Here is a 13,449-nt window from a genome sequence, read left to right as displayed (position 1 = left end):
TTATCATTATCTCCTCCTTCGTTTGGACGGCCACGACACCGGCCGAGCTAGAACGTCGCGCGTCGCTCGTCGTGGCGTACGTTTTGGCATCCCATTTGTTTAACTTTTTCGGTCGCTCGTATTTTACACGCGGCCGTGACGCGTTTCCCCGAACCGAACCCTTTTCCCCTTCGAACCGCCGTCCACCCACGGTCCACCCTCCGACGCCCGACATCGCGACTACTTTTTCCTCCTCTTGGACGAAAATTACAGTTTCCACGGAGTTTCGTCGTTAAGTACAGCCTGCACATCCGCGTTATAATGTCGGCGGCCTGTGCCCCCAACTGACGGAACTTACGGCTCCGGTAATACGTTTTCCATTACTACTGGACGAGGCTCGTGAAATGCTCGATTTAACTTCGACCCCTAACTAGAACGGCTACGAACAAAAAAGGATCGCGCTCCACCTGCCGGAGCCACCCGACCGCAGGTTCTGGCTCTTTCACGTGGCCGAAACTGTGATTTTTTAATTATATCGACCCTGGAAAGATCAACAGAGGTACACGTAGGTCGTAATTAAAATATCATTAGAATTGTTAAGTACAGCGAGTGTGATTTGAAGAGTGTGATTTAAGTCGGTCTATACGTCTTCGTATAAGCGGTAGTTGCGTTACACGGTTGAAAGAACGAAGTTTTTCGACTACATTCTTATTAACCGTTTAGTACAATTGTAATACACCAAGTTAAATTCCTCGTCTGCGAAGTTTCAAGAGTCCTTTCAATCCGTAACGCGTAATGTTAGCGAAGAGTTTACCAGTGCTCTTGAAACTGTCGCATACCGGGACGAATCTGTAAACAAGCAAACTTATGCGCCAGGCGGATCAGGTATGTTTACGTGTTCTTGTCGTTAGAAGCTGCCAACATGCATAATTTCAAGACAATTTCAAGATTGGCAATGAAGGGTATTATTTTTCTACATTCGATGTGAATGATGGCGCATCGAACCAAAATAATATGCCTATTAAATACGCAATTTTAAATCAATGATTCAATATACAGGATGTTTCCAAATTGGTGATACGATCCAAAAAGGGACGAATCTACGCGAAACGATAGGACAAAAATGAACAACTATTTCATTTCGTACGAAGTTTCGTTCCACTCTCAAACGCAGTAGTAAAAAGTACATAAAATCAAAAATATTTGATTTACTTCTCATCTGGTTTAATATTTATTTCGATTTATATAAAGAGAAAAATGTGATTCGCGACAATAAATGGTTCACGTTGCATGAGAAATGGGTTTTAAATTATATTCCCCAGAGCTTCGATTATCCGACTGTTCCCCGTTGAATCGATATGCTACGCTATAACTAGTTTTTATTGCGTTTGTATTCATAAACATTCAATCTCTGAGTCTTTGTCACCGTGCTGATAAATAATATCGCGAACGAAAGCGCGGGATCTCTTGTCTTTGTATCCGAGAACAAACAGTTCGATGAAAACTTTGATATTTCTGATACTGAGTGAAATTGAAGAATCGCGATAGAAGACTGATTCATGTTCTTCGGATGCGTTTCATCCGGAAATAAAAGATAAATGTGAATGGTACTGCGCCACGCTACGATAGAAAGAGTTGCGATCGTTCTTTCATCGGAATAAACAATTTAGGCTTTTATCCACGTATTTGTATTATTTATAAACAATAGGATAATGAACCATTTGCATTTTAATGCAAAAGTATGGAACAAAACCTGTTGCACGAGTTAAAAAACCGAGGAGTACTTATTGTTTATTACAACAGATACTCAAACTTCCTGCAGAATTATAACGCTGATATTCTTCTTCGATATCAAAGAATCGTACAAAAATATGCATCCCTCGGTTGATTAAATACTCCAGACATTTTAGGAACGTTAAACGTGCTCGAAACAAACGGTTCACGACTGTGTATTAGTTAACGGAATCCATCCAACTCGTTGGAGGTCTTATATTCCCTTTCGGCGAATACAATTCTAACAATTCACGAAAGTATGGCGCGTTAATTCAAAGTCTCGGCAACTGTGTAATTCAAATTGCCGCAATACATCACGCCGGCGTGACGTTATCCCCGAAATAATATGCTCCTAGCACCTCTTACATTGCTGTCTAAACACGAGCCTGTTCCTTTGTTCTCCCTTCTTCCGTCGGATTTAATTTGCCCTACGGTCCTTCATCGTTCAACGGCTCTCGGGAATTAAATCCGACCGATTTAATAATTTATCACCTTCGCGCGCCGCGCCGTACGTCTTGGCTTTCGCCAAGTATCGTTCTATGCCTTGCATACGTTTCTGCTTTCACCTTTTTCCGACGATACTTCATAATCCATTTTAAATTATTTACCAGACGTCAATCTCCCAGAAATAAGTTCAGATTTTTCTTTAGAGCGGAATTTTCTAGCCGTGTTTCTCAACAACAGAGTCGTAACAATTTAATGCCCTCGTCGAATTTATTGAAATTTGTTATTATATATTTCTTCCAAACAATTCGTGAAAACGCGATACTAATATCTATAAAATGGATATATAACACACAGCATTAAAAAAATATAGATAGCTGTCCTGCAATTGCATCTCGCGTTTGATTCAGCTTATACGTCAAGCTGTCGGACATTGACCGACAGTGGATCAACATTTTCTATCTTCGTTTGTGATATCCATCTAGCTTACGCTAGAGAACGGTCTGGCAGTAGATAAGCAATTAAAATGTCACGTTTCTTGCCAGTCCGACTGTTTCCGACTTCCACGTAATATATAACGTCCAGTAAGAAGTACTGTGTTTCCTCGAGAAGTTGGCTAGCGGGACGACACAGGGGACAGAGGAGTGCTTCTCTCGCCCCATCTATCCCCTCTTTCGACGTCAACAGCGCCAAACTCATATAATAAACAGGTATCTCCTTATGACGAGACGAAGAACAATTTCCATAATGCCAGCGTAATCCAAAATTCCGAAGAATCGAGCCGCGAGCGTGTAGCATCAGCGTTCTCATTTCCATCGTTCCTCCTTTAATCGCATCGTCGCAAATAAAAGACGAACGACTCTGCAGTCGGCAGCTATTGCAACTTTAATCTCCTTTTGTGTTCCTCAGCTGTTGATCCTAGACACCATTCAATTATTCGTGCTCTCCCGTCCCCTTGGGCGGCTTAATTCCGTCGACGCAGCGAGTTTTTCCCGTAGCTGGCGGCTAAGGGCCGAGGACGGAACAGGGAATCATCGTTGCAGGCAATCACGCTCCACGGACCTGTGTCGTCGTCTCGGCGGGGACTGATCGTGGAATTTTCTATCACCGTCAGTCATGTGTGCCTAAAGTTGCGTACACAAAGAACCGAGGCGACCAAAGACACGTGTGTCTTTGGATCTCACAAACTGTACCGCAGTCCCTATATTTGGTTTGATAAGTTTGATGGTTTTCAAACTTAATTTACACATTTTCCAAGGAACTGGTAGGGAGGACTCAGCGAGCAATATCGAGAAACTACTGTATTATGACCGCGAAAACACAGGCAAAGCGTTAATGAGTTTGGGGGGAAAAGATATTCCGAACGTCTTAGGAAGAACTGGTCGAAATTACGCACGACTGGCGTGGAACAAGGGTGCTCGAGGAGGTGGCAAGTTCTACTCAAATAGGACCACGTATGCGCGTTGGGTGTGTTAGGATGCGGGAGCAAACAGAACGCCAGGCCGGCAGCCTCGACCTTTTCGGTTTGCTCGTGGCTCGGTTTGTTTGCTCTCGCTGAGAGTTTCGCACTCTGCCGGGTAAATGTGATTCGGGCTATTCTTTTTCTCCCCCTCCCCACCCCTCCCTTCATCCCCCGGAATTGCTGGCAGTCGTTTTCGAAACTTCCTCCACGTGTTTCTCTTTTCCATTCGCCCGTTGCCCCTTCGACTCTCATTTCAAGTCTGACGCGTGATTCCCTCGGCTACGACAATCGACGTTTCGACTTCCGTTCGATTTCCTTCCGTTCTCCCATTTGTAGCTCCTTAAAGCGTGCCAGGACGCGTCGCAGGAACTTTCGGGACTGTTTGACGGAAATATTTCGATACGGGGTCGCAGGGCTGGAATAAATGTCGTTTGGTTGAAGTTTGCGCTTTGTTTCCTTCCGAGTACGTCGATGTTGACGGTCGTTGTTTGACGATCGTGGAAGTACGCTCGAGTCGTTGGAGGATAAATATTGGGTTTCAATAGGTTGCCTGAAAACAAACTCCAAGGAAATCTTTTGTACCAAGTCGCGAGCTAACTGACGTTTCAACAAATATCGCTAATATTACATCTTGCTACCTTACTATACCTGAAACAGGATACCGAGAAAAATAGAGGAATTAATTCTTTGTACTATCTAGTATTTTTTTATGCATTAAGAAGCGTTGTCATTTTGGATCATTCCCAACAACAGACAACCAAGATGTCGTCTTTGATTCTAGAAGTGGTAAACAATTTATGAGATTCGTACCGGATAAGGAAATATTTCAACAAACGATACACGGAAGCGAATACAATAGCAGAATCGTCTAGAATACACTCAAAGGGAATAATTAAAACGCTTAGGGGAGTAAGAGCGATCTCGACAAAGGCATGTTTAGAGAGAAACGCGTTTTATAATATCTTTACAACAGTACAAGAACCTTTTGTTCAGTGCGTGCTCATGAAAAATGTTTAAAAGTTCGTTCTTGCTCCTCGAAACGCCTAAACGTTTCTCCATCGAATGAAAAGCTACACGAAAATTATGGTGAAAAATTTGTGTCCCGCCGTTTCAGAATCTCTTCTTAGCTCTTGATCCCATTCTAAGTCTTTCCCTTATTCTTCTAGCGATTCGCATGCAACGAAAATATCCTTAAAAAAAAACTCTTTCCGCTTCGCGGTCCGCTTTCGTATACTTTTTAACCAGCGTTTCACGTGCACCGTTTTGCATAGCTTTCGCAAGTTTTCCTTAACGCGAACTGCGCTCGCTGTTTCCGCGCGCTCTCGTGAAATCGCTGTCGTGCCTCGCATTTTACAAACCTCGTTCGAAAAAGTTCGAGGTAACGAGAATTTCGACCGATCAGACGCAGAAACAGATTAGTTTCGAGCGAAGCCGCTACTTTGCCGACGCGTTCGCGGAATCTACTTAGACAGGTCGTTTTTTTACCTCGGAAAGAATATTGTGGATGAAACTTCATTGCCATTTTTCTTGCGATCCACTGTAATAAAATACAGACTTGCGTGAAAGGCATCAATAATTTTATGATGTAGAAGAAAGCAAGGAATCGTTACAGTTAGTTTCATAATAATTTAAAACTGAATTGCACTTTGTTATTTTATAGATTTACTCGTAAAGAATTTTATCTATTCCTCGATAAAAAGATATTTCGCAAAATGACCGCGTTGTCTGTTAAATAAATTGAAACCGCGGATGTTTAGAGGGACGCTGGACTCGAATGGCGAATACAGTAGTGCGATATTCGTAATTTTAGATTTCTTAATCATCGTCATCGGCATCAGAAACAACGGGAACGGCGTTCGTTGAACTTTTCCGTTTTATTTCGAACGGCGAGGTCTAGCGTTCGTTTGTATCTGTCAGATGTTTTCATAATCGTTAAAAGTACATCGAGTCGGCGCGACTCTGGGGAAAGACAGGGGTATTCTTTTCATTTAATTCCCGACGCTCGCTAGCTGTTTAATGGATCCGCGGGTACGGCAGCTACGCGAGGGAACGTTGTCCATTAACAAAACTGTCGCGAGATTCGGGGCAACTTCCACCGTGACACATCGCCGTGATATTTCACCGGCGAATTAATTAATGAACGTAGTATTTTATCGCGAGCTCGCGAGTCTTGACCCACTCGCAACTGGCGTCGTAATTTGTAAACCAGACGGGGCCATCGCGATAGACATCAAATGTAACAAGTTACGCGCCCGGCGCCGCGGAATCACTGCCAGCCCGCGCTGAAGTGAGAAGTCATTAGAAATCAGACGTCCCCCATCGTGATTCCCGACGAAAATTAACAACTTAACGATGGCGTCCTATTCAGCGTATCGTTCCCGCGAAACTCTCGATTTTCCATCCGCCTCGTTACGGTAAACGTCGCGCACAGTAACGAATAAAATTCAACGTGCGCGTGGAATTTTAATAGAAATAATATTTAACGCGTCGACTGTCGGACCGAAACCGTAAAATTGTTTACGAGACCAGCACTTTCATTTTAAACAATTGCGAATCACGGAACATAAAATTTCACTGAAATTCGCGAATCTTATTTAAATTTATTTCCTTCAACATTTCAATTTGAAAATTAATTGTTTTAGTTTAAAAGTGTTAATTCAATATTTGAGCGTAGAACGTGTAAATATAAACCATGTATTGCGTACAATGCTCTGGATCTTTTATTGAAAGTATTCAATTTTTATTATTTTGCAACACAATTGATTTTCAATTAACTATTGAATGTTTGCTGACTTAATATTTGTCTCTCTCGCCAATTTTATTTTTAAATAGGTATGTCCAGATATTAAAAAAAATAGAAAAGTCTAATTATAATATCAATACGTTCATAATGACGTTTAGTATGCTGTTTTCGATCCTCGATTTAATCTTCTTTAGTGCACTAGGTAGTGAACATAAATTTAAAATAACATAATGAAATAGTATTAAACAGATCAGAAATTTGGTAACGTACAATTACTATCGGCCACGTTAAAGATGAGTAACGTTTTGACGTTTTCGTGTCGCGCGCGTGACATTATGACATGCTGTTGTAAATCAGCTGTAAATCAACTTGACGCGGACGAGAGGAAACCGAAAATGAAACCAGAATTGTCCGCGACTAGACACCATCCTGTTCACACCGTCCAGAATCGAACCACCTGCTGCAGACATATACAATACATCAAGCTGGCAGATTTAGAATTACCTACATATATATCCTTCTTACATTTCACATTGTTCCATTAAGTTAAGTCCATATCACGCAGTTTTGATATAAACATTACTTCGTAGTCCCTATTATAATAAAATTAGACAGTTTCCCCAACATATGATACTGCATTAACGATCGTCTAACTTGAAAGATTCCTCTCGGGTTGTCATTTGTTCGATAATCGTTCGTGTCATACTTGTGATGGCAGAACACTGTTTTTAGGTTACTCTGTCAAAGGATTGTGACGATGAAAAGGAAGAAACGACCGAGGTCTCAGGTGTCCGCCAAAGAGAAGAAGCAAATCGACGAAGATTCCTGGCGCGCAGCGTTGGAGGATATTTCGATCAATGACGATAATTGGTGGTGTATCGCGACAATGATGGTCGAGACGGTCACCGAGCATTCAAAGTGCGTGTCTCTGTTCAACATTGCCGCCGAAGAGGGCACTCGAAAGGCCATTTACTCTCTCAGTTATCAGAAAATGCTGTCCGCCGTGAGAGTGTTGTCAAAGCATGACTTGAATAAGTGTCCGACAGTTCAGGGCGTTTGTCATTACGCGAGCAAGGTGTTGAGTGAGGACAAAGGCATGCTGCCAACCTGGCTGATAGCACGAATCATTAAGTTTTTGATATATCGAGCCAAGGAAGACACTATCGGCATAGTGAAGAGGCTAGCTGACCTGGAACGTGAAGTAGACGAAGAGTATCAGATTATGCAGACCGTAGCTGATTGGGGTAGGTGCTTGGTACACGCGAGGCTAATGAGATTACTGTTTTAATGGATTCGACTATAGCAGTTAAATTTAGGATATTACAAATGGATCCACTCGCTTGTCTATGCGTTTATCTTGTGATCACTTTGATATCTTGATATTTTGTTATGAGAAATATCGAAAAAATTGACAACTCGAAAATGACAGAACGTAGTTTTCCTCTCCGAATTTCTAATATACAAACAGCTGGTAAATTATTGGAAGATACATGTTTCGTGGTTGGTAATTATTACCATATAAAGTGGCACGAAATTTGTATAGCCAGCTCTTCGATTATCAATACTATACAGTATGAATTCGATAGGACAACCGAGGTCTAAGGGGTTCGACGCAGAAAAATTCAATAACAAAGCGAACACAAGACTGCGAAAATGCAACGAAGAGTGGCGGGATGCGATCTACGTGGACGATGCGCCATTGAATGGGCCGAATCTCTTCATAATTCTTTCTGGCTTTCACGATCCGGATCTGCCGGAGCATTTAATAAGTGCTGGGGTGCCATTGTCGTTCATACTTCCAATCAAACGATCGAACAAAGAGCTCGATCGCCTAGCGCGGTACGAGACGGCGCGGAAAGAACCTTTAGAAATCCGTAGTCTACTTCATTTCGAAAGCTACGAGAGCAGTGGTTTTGACTTGTTCAAGTTCTGGTCGACGATCGAAACACGGGTAATGAATCCACAAGTGTATCCAGCTCTCTGCGACGTCGCGTTCGTCACTTTTCGTCCCCCAAAGTTGCCAAACGTTTACGACGACGACCAGTACGAGAGTCTTCGGAAGGACATGTACGACAGAGTGTCGTATTTTCTATACGATCTCTACGACCTTTATCGACAGCATACTAATTATTTGAAAGCCATGAGGATAGAGGAGAATATCGTCGATCGTAGAGAGGAGAAGCATGACACGAACGCTTACGAGACTTTTTTGGACGCTGTACCTCAGGAATGCGTTTCCGTACCAGTGATACTGTTTGCTATGCTGGTGCAGATCGAGGCGAGCGAGCAAGCCTCGAACGAGGAATCTGTCGATGAGAAAGGCGATGCAAATACTATTAAGAGGGTAAGTTCTTAGTTTTAGCGCGTTTATAGTTGGGACGTCTACAAGGCGTTCGACAACAGGTGTTTGAAAATTGAAGGAATAATTAATTGTCAAAAATAGCCTGTTTTAAACGCCCTGCTTTGTATAATTTATTTTTTTCATTATCATAATTGCAACGTTTTACCATTTTTCGCAGACAAGCGCAGACGCGGAAACGAAACCTGAAAACACGAAGCAGTCGCTTGTTTCGTTCGTCGAGGAAAAATTAAAGGCTCTTAACGTGAAATTCGATCTCGACGACGAACATAATGCCAACGAAAAGGAACCAACGGTAACCGACATTGAATTAATTCTCCGCGAAGATATTCTGAACGAGACCATCCGTCTTCTCGATGACTCTGCAAACTTTCACGTCCCGAGTAGATCCGACTTGATCGACAACATCCTGCTCGTCTTTTGGCATCCAAATATCACGAGTTTACATTCGGAACACGAAATCTCGGAGACGAAGCTCGAAGAGTACTCTCGTCATATCGATAAAACTCGATGCTACTTCGACGTTAAGATGAGCAACGAAGAAGTCGGACACTATTTGCATATCCTAATGTTCGACAAGATGATATTCGGGAAGCCTCGACGACAAAACGATACGTCGAAAGACAGGAACGAAACAGGAACAGGGAACTCGATGAATTTCCAAAGTTCCTTGCACTCGATGAAACTTAGCAAATCGGCTCCCAGCCTGAGCTCGAAGTTCGATCTGGAAATAAATTTTCACAGCGACGGTAACATCGACTACGGCAAATTTCTGCCAACGCTCGTCAATTGTTCCCCCCTGTTCGATCTGATAGATCCCAGAGAACTGTTAATACCAGGCTATTTGAAAGAGAACCTCTTCGACGCGAGATGCAAGGACGGATTGAATCTCGACGAATTCGACGACGTCGAGCCGTTAACGAAATCCATTTTTCTTCAGTCCCTTCATCGGTGTCTACTTTCGTTCGACAATTTGAAAATTCGGTATTTCGAGCCCACGGACTCCGTGTTGCTGTGCTTCGAAAACCAGTGGAAAGTTAATGGGGTGGACGAGGAGGAAAGAATTTCTAACATTCGAACGCCTGTCCGACTTCGTGACTTTTGCGAATACGTCGTGGCCGAGGAAGAGGATTGGCTTAGACGGGAGGAAGAGATCTACAGATTGCAGACGAGCGAGTCGATGGGAAGATTGATGAAGAAGGCCGTAGAGATACACGACGAGACGTTGCTATTCCGCGACGAAGACTTCATTTTACCATGGTCTCTCAAGGCTGGAGACCTTCAGAACGACGTACTTGTTACGGGGGAAAAACAGTCCGACGCGGGTGAGACGATGTAACTATATTCTGCAGTTATCTGATCAAATTATTCACAGCGCCATTAATATAGACACCCACTACGAGATGACTCGTTATTTTATTTTTCTTCTTCAAAGAATTTTCCTAACGCATACCCTCGTATGTTTTTTATCCTGGCAATAACTCGAAAAGTAATTTTCACATCTTGACAGAGAAAATGAAATTCGAGATATTTTAACAGGATGCGACACAGACGATAGTCGAGGACTCAGATTCAATAAAGAATGTAAAAGATTACGTGACATTTCATAGTTTAGAACCCTCCATCGCTCTACTTTTACCTTAGTACCATGTTCTTATTGCACATAAAATTTATTAAAGGATTTGAACACCTATCGGGATTACATTGTTACCTTGCATTTCCTGCAATCCAGGATTCGCAAAGTATCCAATACCATTCGATATTTATACGATATTAAATCCTACGTGTTGGGAAAAATTCATTTAAATTTAATTTACAATAGAAAATGTGTTTATTCGTGAAAAAATTTAAAAGATTAACAGAGAATTTGGGTAATTCGAGATAAAGCGAGTAGAATTTGATTTTTACCCGTAGGTACACGTTCTCCTTCCACCGATGAAGAGACAACAGAACGTTCAAAGAAGGGTAAAGGGAAAAAAAGAAAGGCTACGAAAAAGGGAAAACAAAAAGGGAAGAAGCCCGCTGTTGACGAGGAGTCTACCTCGACCGCAAAAAAGAGCCCATCCTTTCATGACGGTGAAACGGCGGTGACTTATGAGTTCATAGGCTATGACCTCGGCAAACAACGCGTACATGTAACCAATCGTAAGAAAACCTTCTTCTCGGACGATGGTACTCTGGTAAGGGTAGAGGTGGACGACTGGCTATACAAAAATAAGGATTTACGCATCACGGTTACCCTTCGAGGCTACAGTTTACGATTGTACCACGGAATTGATGTCCCAGAGTCTTCTACGGCGTTTCATTTAACGAGTTCAAGGGGAATCATCCTTGCCTTCCAGAAACTCCTCAAGTCAGAAGGTAATGTTATTCGGCTCCGTTAAATTTCGAATGTTTGTTGTTCGTGGAAGCGAGCAACTTTCTCCTATTCGTGATTTATAATTTTTATTATTACAAGAAGCTTTGCTTCTTTTTTTATTTTAATAGAAACTTTACATTCTTGTAACATCGAATTGGGTATTTTGTTAAATTGTTTTTTTTGAATTTAAATTAATTTGTAACGACATATTTTATTTGGTCGAATAATAAAATAACGACTATGATTTGATAGCTGACTTTTTTCGACTCAATAGAGTAGACAGAGTTTTACTCTTGGTCTTAGAAAATTTTTAGCCCTTCCAATGGGTAGTGAACGTTCCTACAATTTTGAATTATTTTTCTCTAAAATTTTGCGCGTTTAGATACAACGAAGGATCCCTTCAAGAACTATTGGTCGGACAGCAGTATCGAGTTTCGTGCTTCTTGGCCGACAGGATTATTGATAGAACCGATCATCGGCGACAGTAAAGAGAATCCGTTTTACATTCGTCAATCGTACATTCCAAAGGGTTGTAACAGCACCAACGGGGTCAGCGAAGTTTGTCGAAAGTTTCTGAGAAATGGAACCGTTTTGAAGTACCTCGACAACGGCAAGATTATCGTTCTTCGCCCTAACGGAGATATCGTGACTTGCATAACTTTTGAGAAGCTTCGTGTAAACGAAGACGAGAAGACCGTCGAAGAAACCTACTTTGCGAAAGGTACTGTGATTCTTTAGAAATTTATCCTTAAACAAAGGGAGACGCTTAATATTATCACCAAAAATATCATAGTTTCAACAAAAAAATCCAAGAAATATTTACGTATTTGTAAATAAAGTGAGATTCCTTTAAGATGTCAAAATTATTTTTATTTGTTCTTATATGAAGTTGAAATGATCGAGAATTAGTTTTATAAATATTTTTAAAAAATTGTATTATAACTTTATCGGTAATAAATACGGAAAAATATAAATAAATGAATACGGAAAAGGGTTTCTTCGAAATAAAATTTCCGAATTCTCAAAGTCTAAGCACGCGAGCAAAAATGCGATTGTTATTAAAAAAATGCTGAAGGAACGTAATAGAAAGCAAAAATATTTGTAGATTAAAACGAACTCGTTAAATCTGTGTGGGTATGTGCGCGTTTCGTTTTCAAAGGCGACAGACCAAGCAGAGGATCGAAGCTTCCGTCTAAAAGTAAAAGGAAACCGACGAGGTCCTCGAAGTCTCAATTGCCTGGAGTGGTCGAGCAAAATCCTGGGCTCGCACAGCAGGATTCAACGACGGTGAATCAAGTGACCGTTAAATTTCGTTTTGACCGTGGCACCAGAATGATCTGATTAAATAAGTAAAGAATTTAGGTTTTCGAGAACTTTTAACGCATCCACATTTCCTCGTTTATACTCAATTTACTTTAAAATTATTCAAGCACTGTAAAAGGCAAAATTCCGCTGGCTATTTTTCGTTTTTTTTTAAAGAAGTCATAACTAATTTTAAAATTAATTCCATACTCTCTGAATTAAGGATATAACTTCTAAATGTTCATAAATATTTTATGAAAACTTGAGTCTAAAGGCGTTCATGTCGCCTATCTTGCTAACTGTTGGGAGATTATAGTTCCAACAATAATCAGTATTCAGTGACTATTCGATACAGTGCTGCCTCTCTTCTTGAGATAAAATCAGGACCAGCAAATCTCTCGTAGAGAGGTTTACCGAATGAGATACAACACCGTGATTGAGCAAGGTATAGTAATAGCGACCAAGTCCGATATATCCTATTATGGGTGGCTTGAAATTCGATCCCATGAAGCATCAAAGCAATACCGAATGTACATTTGTATGTCAACACGAATGAGAATTCAACCATTTTACATTCTTTTTGTATGAATAGATAAATGAGACCAAAACACGTTCTTATACAGCTTATTTTTAATTATGCTTTTTACAAATTCTACACTTTGCAAATCTAAACGATACGGAATAGAAAAATCTGTTTTTTTTTTTAATGCCTTTTCCATGCCATTTACACACAAAATTGTACTAGCACTTGCTCTCTGCTTTCTGACTGCTGGATTTATTCAATCCCATAAGATAAGGTAAGCACAATGGCGGAACGGAGCTCTAGGTCATTTGGAATTCCCCGCAAAGTTTATGATCCACTACCTGAATCGGCAATTACTTATGATTCAACTCGGTAGTACTGAAAATCCCAACGATAGTCGTACCGAGTTTCTATACGACCTATGTAAGTAAAGTCATGGAATAAATCGTATGAAAAGCCCAATGTTGGAAATACGTGTTAGCTTGGTGCGTATGAAATGTCGGAT

The 13,449-nt window shown here is 41.1% G+C and overlaps 2 protein-coding genes across 2 annotated transcripts in view; both read left to right on the top strand.

Annotated features, from left to right (window-relative positions):
- The window catches only part of LOC122399476 (UPF0602 protein C4orf47 homolog), a 37,053-nt gene extending 30,107 nt beyond the window's left edge, over window positions 1-6,946 (top strand). The window contains exon 5 of the mRNA XM_043400176.1: window positions 6,759-6,946. Within this exon, the coding sequence (XP_043256111.1) occupies window positions 6,759-6,946 (188 nt within the window). The remainder of the gene's footprint in view (window positions 1-6,758) is intronic.
- Window positions 6,947-7,158: 212 nt separating this feature from the next.
- LOC122399475 (sperm-associated antigen 17-like) lies at window positions 7,159-12,460 on the top strand. The gene is made up of 6 exons (XM_043400174.1): window positions 7,159-7,645; window positions 7,988-8,745; window positions 8,921-10,085; window positions 10,675-11,121; window positions 11,502-11,840; window positions 12,279-12,460. The coding sequence occupies exons 1-6, from the start codon at window positions 7,159-7,161 to the stop codon at window positions 12,458-12,460; spliced, it is 3,378 nt and encodes a 1,125-aa protein (XP_043256109.1).
- The last annotated feature ends 989 nt before the right edge of the window (window positions 12,461-13,449 follow it).

Source organism: Colletes gigas, unplaced genomic scaffold, assembly GCF_013123115.1.
Source record: "Colletes gigas isolate AHSC1104 unplaced genomic scaffold, ASM1312311v1 Colletes_gigas_Sc00013, whole genome shotgun sequence".
NCBI classification, from domain to species: Eukaryota; Metazoa; Arthropoda; class Insecta; order Hymenoptera; family Colletidae; genus Colletes; species Colletes gigas.
This window is presented reverse-complemented; position numbering and strand designations above follow the sequence as displayed.

What these genes read in the sequence shown, in the direction of transcription:
- LOC122399475 (XM_043400174.1), top strand. Translation starts at nt 7,159, where the DNA reads ATGAAAAGGAAGAAACGACCGAGGTCTCAGGTGTCCGCCAAAGAGAAG. An exon ending in ATGCAAATACTATTAAGAGG is followed by an intron (nt 8,746 to 8,920) that starts GTAAGTTCTTAG and finishes CATTTTTCGCAG; the next exon opens with ACAAGCGCAGACGCGGAAAC. An exon ending in AGAAACCTACTTTGCGAAAG is followed by an intron (nt 11,841 to 12,278) that starts GTACTGTGATTC and finishes TCGTTTTCAAAG; the next exon opens with GCGACAGACCAAGCAGAGGA.